General features: G+C 35.8%; 1 protein-coding gene across 9 annotated transcripts in view; it reads right to left on the bottom strand.

The window, feature by feature from the left end:
* The window catches only part of DMD (dystrophin), a 2,142,101-nt gene that overhangs the window by 1,460,757 nt on the left and 665,917 nt on the right, over nucleotides 1–15,427 (bottom strand). For all 9 annotated transcript variants that reach the window (XM_062183372.1, XM_062183374.1, XM_062183379.1 and 6 more), the window contains one exon: nucleotides 9,123–9,298. In XM_062183372.1, coding sequence (XP_062039356.1) covers nucleotides 9,123–9,298 — 176 coding nt within the window. The remainder of the gene's footprint in view (nucleotides 1–9,122; nucleotides 9,299–15,427) is intronic.

Raw genomic sequence — 15,427 nt, 5'->3', positions numbered from 1 at the left:
TCAACACACACATTTTGAGGGTACAAAGTCATAGCAGACCAATATCACTTTCATATCTGTATGGTGATATACTGTGAGTTTAACGGGTTTCTAACTAAACAATATATGTGCTGCCGAAGTGAGAATAATTTAATAAGAATATACTCAAAAGTTGTAATAATATTTTCTGTTACAACATAAATGTGTTAATAAGAGACTAATACATAAAGTACAATTTCTACAGTGTTAGGGCAAACAAGGAAGGTCACAGAAAGTCCATTTCCAAGATGGATAGACTCATCATGATATGGATCACTTGATTAAATCACATAGTCTATATGTGGGAGATGCAAGGCTAGTACCTATCCATGCAGTAACATGCCCAATCTGGTCTAAGGTCCACTCTCTGCCTATCTTCTGCTCTGTGTCAGAGGACCATACATTTCCCAACAAGCTTTGCCCTCTGGATTCTTTTCGGTTTGTCCAATTGGAGGCATCAGTAGAATATTTAAGGGTAGTAGCAAAATCAAGGTGTTTTTCTCCCTCACTCGACCTGGGGTGGTGGCATTTTTAAATCAGCCGTATATGCACTGTAGTTTCAGGGTGTTGTGTTTTTTTGTTTTTTTGTTTTTTTTTCTTTTGGATAGCCACACTCCCTCCTTCAGTCCCAATTCCTGCCTGGCAATCACAACTGTGATTTCATCTCTGTTGGAAACACTAAAGTGCTGGGATCCAGTAACATCACTTCCTTCATATCACTCTTTCAGCTCTAGCAGTAGTGGCAGCTTCCTCATGTTACTTGTCTTTGGAGTAGTCTCTCCATCCCTTGTGCTGCTTCCCAGTTTGCTACCACCTGCTTAGCCATTTCCCTACCGTGTGTCTCCTTTCTTTGAAACATCTAGAGTGATTTCTATTTTTCTGACAAGATCACGGCAAACCCCTGAGAAATACTCCTTCAATCTCTAGTGAATGTTTCACTCATACCTACTGTGTGCCACTTATGTGTTAACCACTGTAGGTCTAAAGATGAAGAGAAGCGTTTCCAGTGTGCAAGAGCTTCATAGAGATACAGATATGTAAAAGCCTGGTTATTACAATAAAATCTAACAAATACTTTAGTAGAAATATCAAAAAAGCTGAGAAATGCATGAAAGGTTAGGCTCCCTAAGGGCCAAGGTAGTTGGGGAACAAGGACTGTGGAAGTGGGAAAAGCAAAGGTGTTTAAAGAAAATCTGTGCTAGTGAAAATAGGAATCACAAATAAAACAGAAGCATGAAGGAGCATGAAGGGTTTTGAGATCAAAGAGTGGTTAATTAAAGTTGAAACTGGGTGCTACCCATCAAAATGTGGTCTGTAGCCTCTCTGTGAACTGTCTCTTATCAGTCTGTGAGAGGAAAAGAATGTTCACCAGTGTATCAATCAATTAAGTCAGTAAGTACACTATTTCATGATTCTGTTTTTAATTGCCAAACTTTCTTGAGAAAGGAAGCAGTGCAATGATTTATGTTTGTGCTCAAGCTCCTTATCTCATTGTGAACTGGTAATAAACAGTTTGCAGACTAATTTGAGTGGCAGGGGTATTCAAAACAATGGGTGGAGAAGAAGGAAGTAAAGCTAGAGTGTTGGGCAGCTAAAGATCATAAAGGAATTTCTATGCCATACATTCAAGAATGATGGACAACAGAATGATCTAATTTAAATTGCATTTCAAGATATCCATCAGGAGGTTGTGAAGAGGGTAGCTAAGAAGGATGAGCCTAGACAGACAGAAATCAGTTAAGAATTTCTGGCAGAAAATTATCAGAGAATGAACTAGTGTATAGGGACCATGGATGCAGTAAAAGGAATAAATCAAAAAGAACTAGAGGAATTTAGCCATGTAGCAGATATCAAGATCACTGTGAATTGTTGTACCGGCTGTTCACTATACAAGTGCAGGGGTCATCGGGCTGGCGCCGTGGCTCACTAGGCTAATCCTCCACCTTGCGGCGCCGGCACACCGGGTTCTAGTCCCGATTGGGGCGCCAGATTCTGTCCCGGTTGCCCCTCTTCCAGGCCAGCTCTCTGCTGTGGCCAGGGAGTGCAGTGGAGGATGGCCCAAGTGCTTGGGCCCTGCACCCCATGGGAGACTAGGATAAGCACCTGGCTCCTGCCATTGGATCAGCAGCTGCGGCGGCCTTTGGAGGGTGAACCAATGGCAAAGGAAGACCTCTCTCTCTCTCTCTCTCACACACACACACACACAGACACACACTGTCCACTCTGCCTGTCCAAAAAAAAAAAAAAAAAAAAAACAAGTGCAGGGGTCACCATTCTTAGAAACTATAATGTGAATGACACTCTCTAGAGTTGAGTAATCTAAACTGCAGCTCCACGTCTGAGATTCCTGTAAGAAATGCAGGTCACATAGCCAATAAGCATTTGGATTACACAGGTGTGAGTATCAGAATAGAGGGGGAGCTAGAAATATTAATTTGGGAATCATAGGAGATATATATATATGTATAAATACACATATATAATTGCTACAGACAAGATTATAAATGATATTCTTCGAAAGAAAAAAGTATCATGAAAAGAAAAGGAAACCAAACTTTCAATCTATGGAGACTGACATTAAAGGGATAGAAAGAGGAGACTGAGAAGACATAGTCAAAAAGCCAGGGGGCAAAAGGAAACAGGAGAGAACAATGACCCAAGAAGTGAAGGGGAGGAAAATTCCAAGAAGGGCCTAATCATCACTGTCAAGCACAGCACAAAGGTCAAGAAGGTTAAGAATTGAAGAGTGACCTTTGGAGCTAGCAATTAAGCAGCTCTCTGGTGACCTTGCTGAGAGCAGCTTCAGTGTGTGATGTGGAGTATGAAACGGAGAAGAAAAGAATCAGAAGCAAGGGGGTACAGATCATTCGAATCCTCTGATTAAAAACTGGCTTTTCTTTGCACTCAGCTATGCTCCTACTTTTAGATGGATAAGTTCGATTACCATTTTCTTTGCTCAGAAGACAAGCCAAATTATATGTCACAGAGAATGTGGCCCTGTCTGCCTCCTTGTGGGTATCCTTTTATGCCTTGCATTCAGGAAGAGTACATTTTCATACAGCTTCTGCAACTAGACATGCGGTTATATATAGTATTTCATATGATTCGTTATCATTATACTGCATTTTAATTTTTTAAAAGTGTATTTATTTGAAAAGCAGAGTTATGGGGTGGGGGGGAAGGAGGAGAGAGAGAAAGAGATCTTCATCCACTGGTTCACTCCCCAAATGGCTACAACAACCAGGGCTGTACTATTCTCAAGCCAGGAGCCTGGAGCTTCTTCCAGGTCTCCCAAATGGGTGCAGGGACCCAAATAAGTGGGCCATCTTCCTCTGCTTTCCCAGGCACATTAGCAGGGCACTGGATCAGAGGTGGAGCAGCTGGGAATCAACGGACGCACATATGCAATGCTGGCAATGCCAGCCCCTATACTGCATTTATTTTTGAATTGACACATATTGTACATGTGTAGAGCACAATGAGCTGTTTCAACACATGTACATACCATGTAATTATACACACACACACACACATATCAGGGTAATTAGCATATATACTGGCAAAAACACATTATTCAACATTCTCTCTTCTAGCCACTTTGATACATTATTGTTAACTATAGTCATTCTATGGTATAATAGAACACCAGAACTTATTCCTCTTGTTCAAAAGATACACTGAGCATCTACTATACAAAATACCTCCTACTAAGTCAGGAATAAGAAAATGGACCCTGGCCCAGAGAAGCTTTTCATGTAGTGGAGTAACAGGCATCTGAATAGATGACCGAAACAAAGCAGTAGAAATCACAAGATGGAACCGTGGCATCACTTAGCCTAGCCTGGAGTAGATGGCCCTTATACTGGGGCTGAGGTCGGGAAAATAGATCAAGAGTCATGTTACAACTGAACTGACACTCAAATGAACTGATTTCCAAAACGAGAACAACTTTTTGGAAACTAAAGTTCGTGGACACCACTCTATACTTACAGAATCAGAGACCCTGGTGAGGGGTAGGAGTCTGTTAAGCCCTCCAGGTAATTCTGATGCATGCTAAAGTATATGAGAACTATGGTTTTCGTGCATGGACTTTGAAAATGCATGGCCTATCAGAATGACTCAGAGTTCCTAAAAGATTCCTGGGCCAACCTGCAGGCATCTGTTTCAGAAGATTTTAGGAGTGTCCTCTACCCTGCCAAATCTACATTTCAAACAAGTGTCTCAGTGATCCTAGAGTTTCATCACTGTACTTTCAGTATCCCCATTCTAAGTGTTGCATAGCCTCTTATGTCTCTAGAATTCATATTATCACATTCTTCAAACCATGATAACTTATCCTTGAATATGAAAAAATAATTTTAATACTGTTAAATTGTTATCTTTATGGAGATATGGAAATTCTATGCAAGTTTTTTCTTCTTAAGCAAAAATATTTCCTAAACAGAAATTTGAATCTATGACCAAGATCTTTTGAATTTAAAACATAAAGAGAAGCAAGGCAATGCAGCTCTAACACTGAAATGGAAATCAGTACTTGTCCTTATTTTCCAACTGAAATCAAGTTATTTAACCTTTCTGGACCTCAATTAACCTGTAGCTGTGGATAAGTCTAGTCTACTTAGGGGAAAGAAAAAGCATTACATCACCTAAAATGTTTTGTTTTGGTGGGTTGTGCCAACAGGCAGAAGTGTTATTACTGATTCCAACAACACAGGTATTTTAGGAACAATTTACCATATATAGAAAAAATTAGTTTATAGATACATTAATCATCTCATTAGGTTTTTCAAATGGATAATTTTAATCTGGCTATTTGAAATAAGTATCTAAACCAGTAGTTAGATATGTACAATGTGACATTATAGAAAGAGAAGTCTAATCTGACACATATCTATTTCATATCTGGGGAGGTGACAGAAGTTTACATTATCTGTGCAGCACCCATATAAAGAGAACAAATAAAAGCAATTAAACTAAAAAATAGTAAAATAGGCCTGCATTCTAGCCACTTTATCTTGGCATTTAGTGAGCATGCAGGACATGGCCAGAGAAGACAAACTCAACACTCTGCCTGCTAACCTTGGAGATGTGAAAAGGATACCAGGTGAATTTGGGTATTTCCAAATGCTTCTATACTGTCCTTGAGGTCAAAGGTACTGGTTTAATAACACTTAACTTGGGAAAACGATCTTCACTGAGATGGCATTTACTGAACAAAGAGATTCAATTTGCTATTGGTTTCACCTGGTTGATACAAAAATGTAAATGAAAGCTTTGTAAAAAGTCTTTAAAATAACTGCCACATGATTAGGAATTAATCTCCTGAATAAATGCCTATTAACTAGATAATAGACCTAGTTTTAACCTACTCTGAGTACCCTATTCTGATAATTACCTATATGTAAAATAATGTCATTGAACTGCAGGGATAATTTACTGTTAGAAATAATTAACTTATGACCCAAGATTGTCAAACACTCTTATAACTCCTAGTGCAAAGAGGACAATTTATGCAGTAAATAAAACATATATGGAAACTATATTATTAATAAATCAACCAAAGTCCTCTTTGACCCTTCAATCTGGTACTAAGTTGAATTTTAAACTTCTTAATAATTTTGAGTAAACATTAATATCCTAATGGGTAAAAATTAAAAGTAAATATTAAAAGGGTCATGTGTTTATTATTAAGGTCAATTCTACAAAGAGCTGCATAGAGTTCTTAAATGATGTGGGAATGTCAAAATATACTTAAAACAATTCACTCTTTCAAAAAATACTTGGCATTTATTGTTATGCATGGTACTTACTATAATAAAATCTAAGTAAAAAGTAAAGAAGTGTAACAACAGGCTTCTGTTGTTGGTTTGTTGTGATCATTGATAAATTTTATGTGGGTGGCACAGGGGCATATAGCAAAATGAATGTGATGTAATTTCCTGGACAAAGCAGAAAGATCTGAGGAAGGCCAGACATAAAATTTGTGGGAGAATAATAGCAATACTGAATACAATAAGAATAGGCTTGTGCTTTATTTCGGAGGCAATTGGAGGCAATGGAATCTCACATCTGGAGGCACAGAATAAAAGCAACATTTTCAATATGTTAATTTTAGGTAGATTAATTAGAAAGATGGGAAAGTCTCATTAGAGAGAAGTTTAGTTAGGTCTTAGGTTATGGAACTGTCAGCTAAAATGATCAGAAAGTGACTGAAATATGGCACTTGCCCAATAACATAACATAGTGACAATTAATAAGGAGTTAAGGAAGAGATCCTGACAGAACTAGAGGAGTCAGGTGGTTAATTCTATTTTAAAGAAGACACAGAAATACTATCTGATATCATTAAGTCTGAGATTAGGTTTACTATGGTCTCTTTTTTCAGCTGGAATGAATGAATATTATCTCCAACATTTCCCCTACCCACCATCATTACCTCTACTCAAGCTCTTTTCATGTGTGTACTGTTTAAGTAGCTATGGTTAATTGGAGGCAATGCATTTTACATTTGACAAAATGAAAATTGGGGCAATGGCTGGATGCACAACATAAAGGAGCAAACTATGTCAAGGAAAAAGTGCTATGGTATCAAGAGATAGTGTGTCATATAAGCTCAAAGAGGACACAACTTTTATAAGAACAGAATTTGTTCAGCTTTCAAGAATATAGATGTATAGCAACATGTTGCAAGTTCTCACATGTGACTAGAGAGTGACACTAGGCAACAGAGAGCTTTCCATTGCAGCATGCCTCTTTAACCATTATAATATTTTAACATTCTTCTCTGGCAAAAATGATCTATTACTGAGTTATTCCTCATTGTTTGTTCTCCTGTTCTCTTTGTTACGTCTAAATCATAAGTGTAGAGTCATACAGACTGTATCCGTATAATTGTGCTCAAACAGAACATATTTGAGATTGAAAGCTGTTGCTATATACACTTATGTGGGGACAACAGGTGTCATCTAGAAGAGCTCCAAGCAAGACATGAGGATCACGTTAGTCACAGTATCACCTCAGTCATAGACTTAATGAAGAGACATTTTATTACACAGTCCAGGTTCTGCAGTCAGGTTACCTTGGGCGAAATCCTGGCTAAGGCACTCTATAGTTGTGTGAAAAGGTTGTAATAGCCATACCTATATTGGAAGGTTATTTGGAGGAATAAATTCTATGCAGATAAAGCATTTAATCTACTGCTGTGCACATAATAAAACCCTAAATAAGTGTTAGCTTTTATTTAAGTAATCTTTATGTTCCCAATTGGACAACTCATTCCAGGCACTTATAAAAACTGCTGAGAACATATGCTACAAACAGAATCTAGGAGACAAAGTACTCCACTACTACTCATTCTCCCAGAAAACAAAAAGAAGTAGGAACACACTTTTCTCACAAGATATATTCTCCAAAGTAGAGCCAGGAATACAATTTTCAAAGCAGATATTGAAACAAAACTACTTTCTTTGTTAATTTATCTATTAGGCAAATCCTGAAGACACTGAATGCATTAGACAACAAGGTTTCCACATTATTGTACTTGCAGAACTTCTGGAGAGTTAGATTACTGCAAAGCATCCATGCATCTGTATGTCTACTAAGCATTATTTTAGGTGCATGTTTATGTGATATTAAATAAATGAACATACCTGAAATTAGGAATAATAAAAAGAAAATTCATTAAGAATTTATTGATTTATTTGTGCCAGTATGCTTCTTTGGCCCTTGCAGTTGTCACCCCTAAAAAATGCTAATATTCACAGTTTGAGAACCATTTGACTACAGCAGGACTCCAATAATTTTTTCAGTGATGGGCCAAATAATAATTATAGGCTTCATGGACCACACAATTTCTGTTAATACTCTTCAGATGCTGCCTGTGTAATGTGAAGGTAACCATAGATGATACACAAGGGAATGAACAAGGCTGTGTTCTACTAAAACCTTGCTGATAAACAATGAAACTTGAATGGTATATCATTTTTATGTCATGAACTGTTATTCTTATTTTGATTATTTTCAACCACCTAAAAAAGGTAAAACAATTCTTAGCTCATGAGCCACATAAAAGCTGGCAGCAATGGTTTGTAGGTCTTAGTGTGGTGACCTCTAGGATAGATTTGCTCAGTCAAGCACACATGACCAATAAGAAAAAGCAAAATAATTTATGTTGTAATTATCAAAGGAGGTCATAAGTCACAAACAGAAAAGTATTGAAATTACCAAATAATGTATTTTAATAACTTTTCTATATTTTCCCTTTGCTTAGAACATCTGACACACTATTTTTAGGTATGTGTTCTCCCCATACTTCCATACCCTGGCATACGCGAATTCTAATGTCAAGTGCTCCATGCGTTACTAAACATATGCTGCTTAGAAACATAAGGCAGATTTTAATGTTTTTCCTTAAGCTTAGAATTACAATAACTGGAATGAAAGGAAAATTTCATCTTTATGATTTTCAAGCTAGCTTTGCATTTATGAAATTTTATTGCCATCATTTTAATATATCCACTGATTTACATAATACCTAACTTATCTACAATGTCTACTTGAGAATATCCACAAAAAGATCAGTTAAAAATTCTAACACCTCCAAGATAAGACTTTATAAATATCAAAGAACAGGAAATCTGTTCTGTAATTACTCCTGATTTAGGGTGTGCAGATTGAGACATTATGTTCTCCTAAGCTAGCACAAGGGATCTTGTCTATTATTGGTGTACTTTTTCATGAAAATGTACTTTCCATTACTGAAAGAAAGCCATTTAATGCAAAGCTAAGGATTCTACAAGCAGGCCTGTTGTAAGACGAGAGAGACTTTGAGAATTAAAATGCATCTATGGCAGTTCTCCACCTATGGGTTCTTCTAATCCAGAAAACAGAATTTCACTATTCATTGTTTTTGTTCTGATAGCTTTTCTGGGAAAAACTTAAAACTTACTTTGTAATTTTTCTCACTAAATTAGCTGGCAGGCACCAGAGTGCCTGAAAATATCGCTTAAGTAAAAACACCATCAAACCAGATGTATCTGTGGGTTTCTGATTAATTATGAATCTTCATTTTCATTTTTTGAAAGCCACGCGTAAGATGCTCTCACCTTTTCCTGATTTCAGAATCCACAATAATCTGTCTCTTCTTTTGGGGAGGTGGTGGGGGAAGTTCCTCTTGAGCATGCTTTACCAGGATTTGTTCCCTCGTGGTCACCATAGTTACCGTTTCCATTACAGTTGTCTGTGTTAGTGATGGCTGAGTGGTGGTGACAGCCTGTGAAATCTGTGAGAAGCATTGAATCAGAGGTCACACATTGCTCAAAAGACTTCAGTACAGACTGCTTGGAGTGGCAAAGGGAAATAATGAGAAACTGGTTCTGCTTGTTGGTGGATTGACCTTCAGATCAAAATACCACCACAATGAACCCAAATCAAATTGTTGTTATCTGATTTGCATTGCACTGACCAAAATAGAAGGGAAGGTAATTTTAAAACCAGAAGTGAACTTAGCGTCTCTTCAACTTATTGGTCAAACTATAGGAAATAAACAAGATGAAGGAAAAAACACTGGGTGTCATTCTGATATTTAATGAGACATGCTGTTTAAAGTACTCACAACATGAATGTAACTTTTATCAAAATATCAAAGCACCAATCCTACTGTTTGGCACATGGATGATGTCATTTATGGCTCATACATTGTACTATTTGGCTATCATTTTTATGCTACATATTTTAAAATATAATTATTTGAAATCTGCAGTTAGTATGTTAATCAAATAAGTGAAATGTCTGTTGAAATTACAATAAAAGGTTAACAAATTATTAGTCCATATGTATCTTCATTCTAAATAATTCTGAGATGCTGAAAAATACATTATTCTTGTTTGATTTAACTTAGTGAAGGTGTCCAAATATTTGACATTCCAAATCCATCTTTAGAGACTAATCTTGATTTAGAATCAGTTCTTGATCTAGAATTAGTTCAGACTTTGGGGGAAGGCAGAATTCATCAGCTTTAGGCATAATGTGGTTTGTGACTCAAGTTATAGGAGGCCATCATCTCACCACATGGGTATTACCAGAAGAGCAATCTCATGGTTGAGACATTCCTATCACCTTCCTATCTCATAATGGTCCTATTATTACAATGGTTATCTCTTTCAATGTTAATCATTACCCTCTGGTAATCAAATTTATTGGAAAGATCCATTTCCAAGAAAAACCAAAAAGGCCTACATTGGACCCGATTCTAGGTATAAGGCCAAGGATCTGCTTGGGGCAAAAATGAGTTTTACTTATTTTACTGAACTTGCCAAGACATGGAAACAACCTAGAGTAACCTCGGGGTTTCAGAAATGATGATTGAGTCGCTCAATGGAAAGAAAACAGAAAGCACAGGCTTTGTTCAGCTTTCAAATTGGGAATTCACAGTGAAGGAATGAAATCCTTTGCCACAGTCTTATGTACAAATTGCCTTTGCACACATATTTAAAACATAGTATCCTTTGTTTAAACCATATTTACATGTTAAGGCCTGAGAGACTTTCAGTTTGGTGGCCTAAATTGTCTTTTGAAAAAGAACACCAAGAGATATTGAGTTTCTATGTGTGCCTAGGACAGGATTTATCTTAAGACTGTCAGATTCATTTTTCAGAATCAATCACTGAGTCTCAAATAACTTTAATTATATAGTCCTCTCACATGTTATGTCAAGATGAAAGCACTAAGTGACATGTTATGCTTAAAATACAAATTCATACATGCACCCAACATAAAATTAGCATTACATAACCAAGTTTATTTCTAAACAAAAAGAAAATAGTTTTCAGTAAAAGTCTGATCAAAAACTTTTTGCATACAGTTATGACCAGAATATTTTTTTTAAGAATGGGAAAATATCTAACTGTGCAGTCAGCCAAATGGATGCAATTGGAGACTATTATGCTTAGTGAAACAGGCCAGTAGCAAAACTGCAAATATGTTTTATCTTGTTTGTGGTAAATAATATACAGGGTACAAAAAAAATGTAATGTCCATGAGTAAAATTGGCATTTTGAGATTTGGTCATTGTTTATTGCTCTTGTCTATATTCTTGAGGAATTGTGGTTTTTCTACTTCTTATTGAATTCCTTATTTAGTAGAATATTAAGCTTGTGATTATAAACTAAATTGAAAGTATGTCATTGTAGAAATTAAAAGAAAAATAAAGTAAGGAGGAGGGGGGTTGAGTGGGAAGTATCATTATGTTCTTAAAGCTGTACATATGAAATATATGAAATTTGTTCCCCTTATACAAAACGAAAAGTGTATAGGCAAGACAATGCCAAGATTCTGAAAATATAAAGCTATTTTTGTTGCAGTTTTAACTAATCTTGTTTAACACTTGTACAAATAAATATTTGGCTGGGAAATTAATCTCTGTGATGTTAACAAAATTTTTTATTGATATTTACTATAAAACTGGATAGATGTGCCCATGGATGGCTAAAGGGAAATGACAACACAATATATTATGAAATAGCAATTAAAAATATAACAAACCTTATAAGAGAAAAAGAAGCATTTTTAATAAAATAGCGAGACATGGGCTTTTAATTTTTTCATCATTATAACTACCACTTCACTGTAATTGAAAATAGCACTTCATTTCACAGGGAGTAGAGAAACCAGAAAACAACCAGCTGTTGACCCTATAAATACGGGGTAGAATTCATTATATACAACAAGTTAATATTTACTCTCAAAACCTATTCTGAAAAATCAAAGTAGTAACAGTCACATACAGAATTTCCTCATGGCTTCTAGTTACTGACTGTTAACAATTGTGTGTTACAATAATGAGGAAAATATAGACAAATGATGGCTTATGGGGACTACTGAGTGGAACCTACTCTTTAACACAGGATTCACTACTCCCAGAAGATTCTTCTTTCCTATTGTCATATGGTAGCAGCCTTTCCCACTGACAAAAATCTTATCACTACGTGGAAACCATCCTTATGCTTCCTCCAGTTAAAGTTTGCAACCCTCAACCAAAATAAATTACTTAAGTATCACTTCTATCTGACAATTATAAATATTTAAATCTTTAATCAATTAATTCCTTGAGCTCTATAAAGCCACTTATTTGCTAGAACTAGATTTAAGCTGATTCATACTTCAAAACCAAGATTTCCTGTCTTTGGATACCATATTCAATGAAAGCAATCTACCATTGTAAAAGTTATTTCGTAACTGAACCACAAAGCTGCATAAAATACAGTTAGTAAATGTATGTTCACTACAGGATGTTCAGAAACGAGTAAAATTAAATCCTTATCTTTAGGAACCTTGCCACACAGTAGAGAAGGTGACAATCACACAGATAATTATGAAACAAAGGTCAGAGTCACATGAAAAACACAAGCATGCAAAGTAATTACATGTGCTGAATATACAGTAATCAAGGGAATGGTACACATTTGAAATGTTACAAAAACAGATTTTCCCTGGCCAGCATCTTAACGATTACACTTATTACGATGATGAAGGCTTAATATAACATTTATCCCTGTTCATAGGATCATTTATAACAGGAAAATACTGGATACAACCTAGTATCAGGAGGTGATAGTTCAAGTAAATTATGACACACATATGTGATAAAGTATTATATATACTGCCAAGTTTTAATGTCATTGGAAATGTTTGCATAATTGGACTAAGTAAACAATGCAAAATTTAAACAAGGGTGGCTTTTTTGGCAGAGAAAACAGGTAATTCCTATCACACACTATATATTTCCGTATTCTTTCTAGTTTCTAAATGTCTACTATGAAGCATTCTTGACAAAATGTTGCTTATGTAAGAAGAACTTTTTCAAAGGGAGGGATGAGACAGGAGGGGAAAAGGCAGGATGGAGAGAAGGGAGACAGAAACAGAAATATCTGCCATCTGCTGGTTTACTCCACAAATTCTCATAAAAACTTACGCTGGGCCAGGCCTAAGCGAAAAGCCAGGAACTTAATCCAGGTCTCCCATGTCAGGAGACCTACCATGTGCTTCCTCCCCAGGTACACATTAGTAGAAAGCTGAAATCAGAAGCAGGGCTAGGACTCAAACCCAGGCACTCCAATATAGGTTGTGGTTACTCCAGTAGGCATCTTAACTAACTCCTGAGCCTATTGCCTGCCTGAAGCTAAGAAAATGTTTCAAGTTTTTTTTTTTTTTGTTATCATTCTATTGTGTCAAGAACTTTGGAATTATTATCCTGCCATCAAAATTCCCTAGAATTTAGACAACTCTAACTCTGGTAAGAATGACTTATTACTTTCAGTATCATGTTGAACATATTAAATCTGTATATATGAAATTTTTTACCTTATAAAAATTTTAAAAATTGATTAAAGTGGCTAATTATGGATTTGAAATTTTTTGTACCCAAGTAAACTTATACTTTAATATCATTTTCATGAATTTTTTCAAGCATCTGCATAGAACATTTTATTTTTTCATGTATATATGAATAAGTTGATGCAAACAAAGTCAAAATTACAAGAGGCAAATAGTATCGTGATGCAACAGGTTAATCCACCATTTGTGATGTCAGCATCTCATACCAGAGTGCAGATTCCAGTGCCAGTTACTCTTCTTCCAATCCAACTTCCTGCTAAGGATCTTGGGAAGCAACAGATGATGGCTCAAGTACTTCAGTATCTGCCACCATTTTAGGAGCCTTGGATAGTGTTCCTGGCTCCTAGCTTCAGCCTGGCCCAGACATAGCTATTGCAGGCATTTGGGGAATGAACCAGAACATGGAAGATCTCTCTCACTCTCTGTCCCTCTAACTTTCAAATAAATAAATATTTTTAAAAAGAAAAAATAGTCTATATACATTAAACTTTGAATCTCCATAAATGCCCTCCTATCTTCCCATCTGCCTATTTTTATTATGCCTTAAGTATCTTTCAAATGTCCTCTGCAAAATATGCACACACACACACAAAACAGGCATTTCAACAAGTTTATGGGACAAAGAATTAAAAAATGGACATGTGCATTATGAAAATACCATGGAGGGATTTAAAATTGTTTTCTACCAAATTAGACTTAATTCCATTTACATATAAACATGTGTGTGTATGTATGTGTACACACACACACACACACATATATATATATATATATATATATATATATATATATATATATATATAAAATTCCCTTGACCTGTCAGTTGGCCAAGTAAAACTGGAAAAAAAAACTCACTTTAAAATTACTTATCTTTGGGTGTGAGAGCTTGTTTCTCTTACAGTGATTAAAATTAGAGGCCTATAAGCCAGGCTCTGCAATTCTCAAACAGCAGGTCCATAGTTCACATACCATGATATGTGGGGACAGTTGGTTACCTCAGAGCTTATTTTCTTCTCATGTACAGCAGGAATGATAAAACATATCTCATAGTGTGGGTCCAAGTCGGACTAGCTTTATGGGTGTACAGTTTATGCAGCTGTCCAAGGCCCCTGCTCAGAAGGACTCTTCATTGTTTAAGGTTATGCTGTGTCTTGAAATTCTTAATAGTTTTTTTTTTTTAACAAAAGGCCCTGTATTTTCATTTTGTACTGGCCCACAAGTATGAAGTCAGTCCTCATTTCCAGAATTCACTGATGTCTAAGCACCGTAAGTGTTCTCTATTGATAAATTAGTATTAATCCGTATTTTTCCAAATGCTCAGTTTGGCTCAAAGTTTTTCATTGTGTCTTTGTATATACGTCATCTCAAGGCTGACCCATAATTATAACAGGTATAGAGAGACTGTGCTTTCTAAAATTTAAAATGTACTGCATAATCATAGCAACAGCTTTAGCTGATAATCTGTAGCCAACCTGAAAACTATCTCCGTGGGCATGGTAAACACAAGGCATGAACATATAATGACATAAAGATTTATACCCCTGAGCAATAGGAAAGATTTATATGCTAGACTTTGGGAGAATAGGTTATTAATCATAAGGTTATAAATGTTATATCTCATGGAAGACTACAAATAAATTCCCATAGCTAACTGTATAATACAGTAAGTATTATAGTTCAAGATAGGAATTTAGTAACTAAATTTTAATATTAATTATTGTCCTGTTTTATACTGATAATAAGGCAATAAAACTCCTTGAATAGGTATTGATGTCAGAATCACGAAAATAGTCAAATCTCAGAAGACATCATTATATAATTATTAAGAGGATTCATTCCATAAAACTGTCCTTCAATTTTATGTATTTTGTTCCTTACTTCAAGTACAAGTTTTGTCAGATGGAAGAGATACACATTGGCTCTGGGTTCTTATGAAACATAGAATTTGAACAATTATGAATTAATGTACAAAAATTCTACAGCAACCATTTTTTCAGACACATCTGATCTTCACTTG

This window comes from Lepus europaeus, chromosome X, assembly GCF_033115175.1.
Source record: "Lepus europaeus isolate LE1 chromosome X, mLepTim1.pri, whole genome shotgun sequence".
In the NCBI taxonomy this organism is placed as follows: domain Eukaryota; kingdom Metazoa; phylum Chordata; class Mammalia; order Lagomorpha; family Leporidae; genus Lepus; species Lepus europaeus.
The sequence above is the reverse complement of the archived record's forward strand: the minus strand, read 5'-3'. Positions and strand labels throughout refer to the sequence as shown.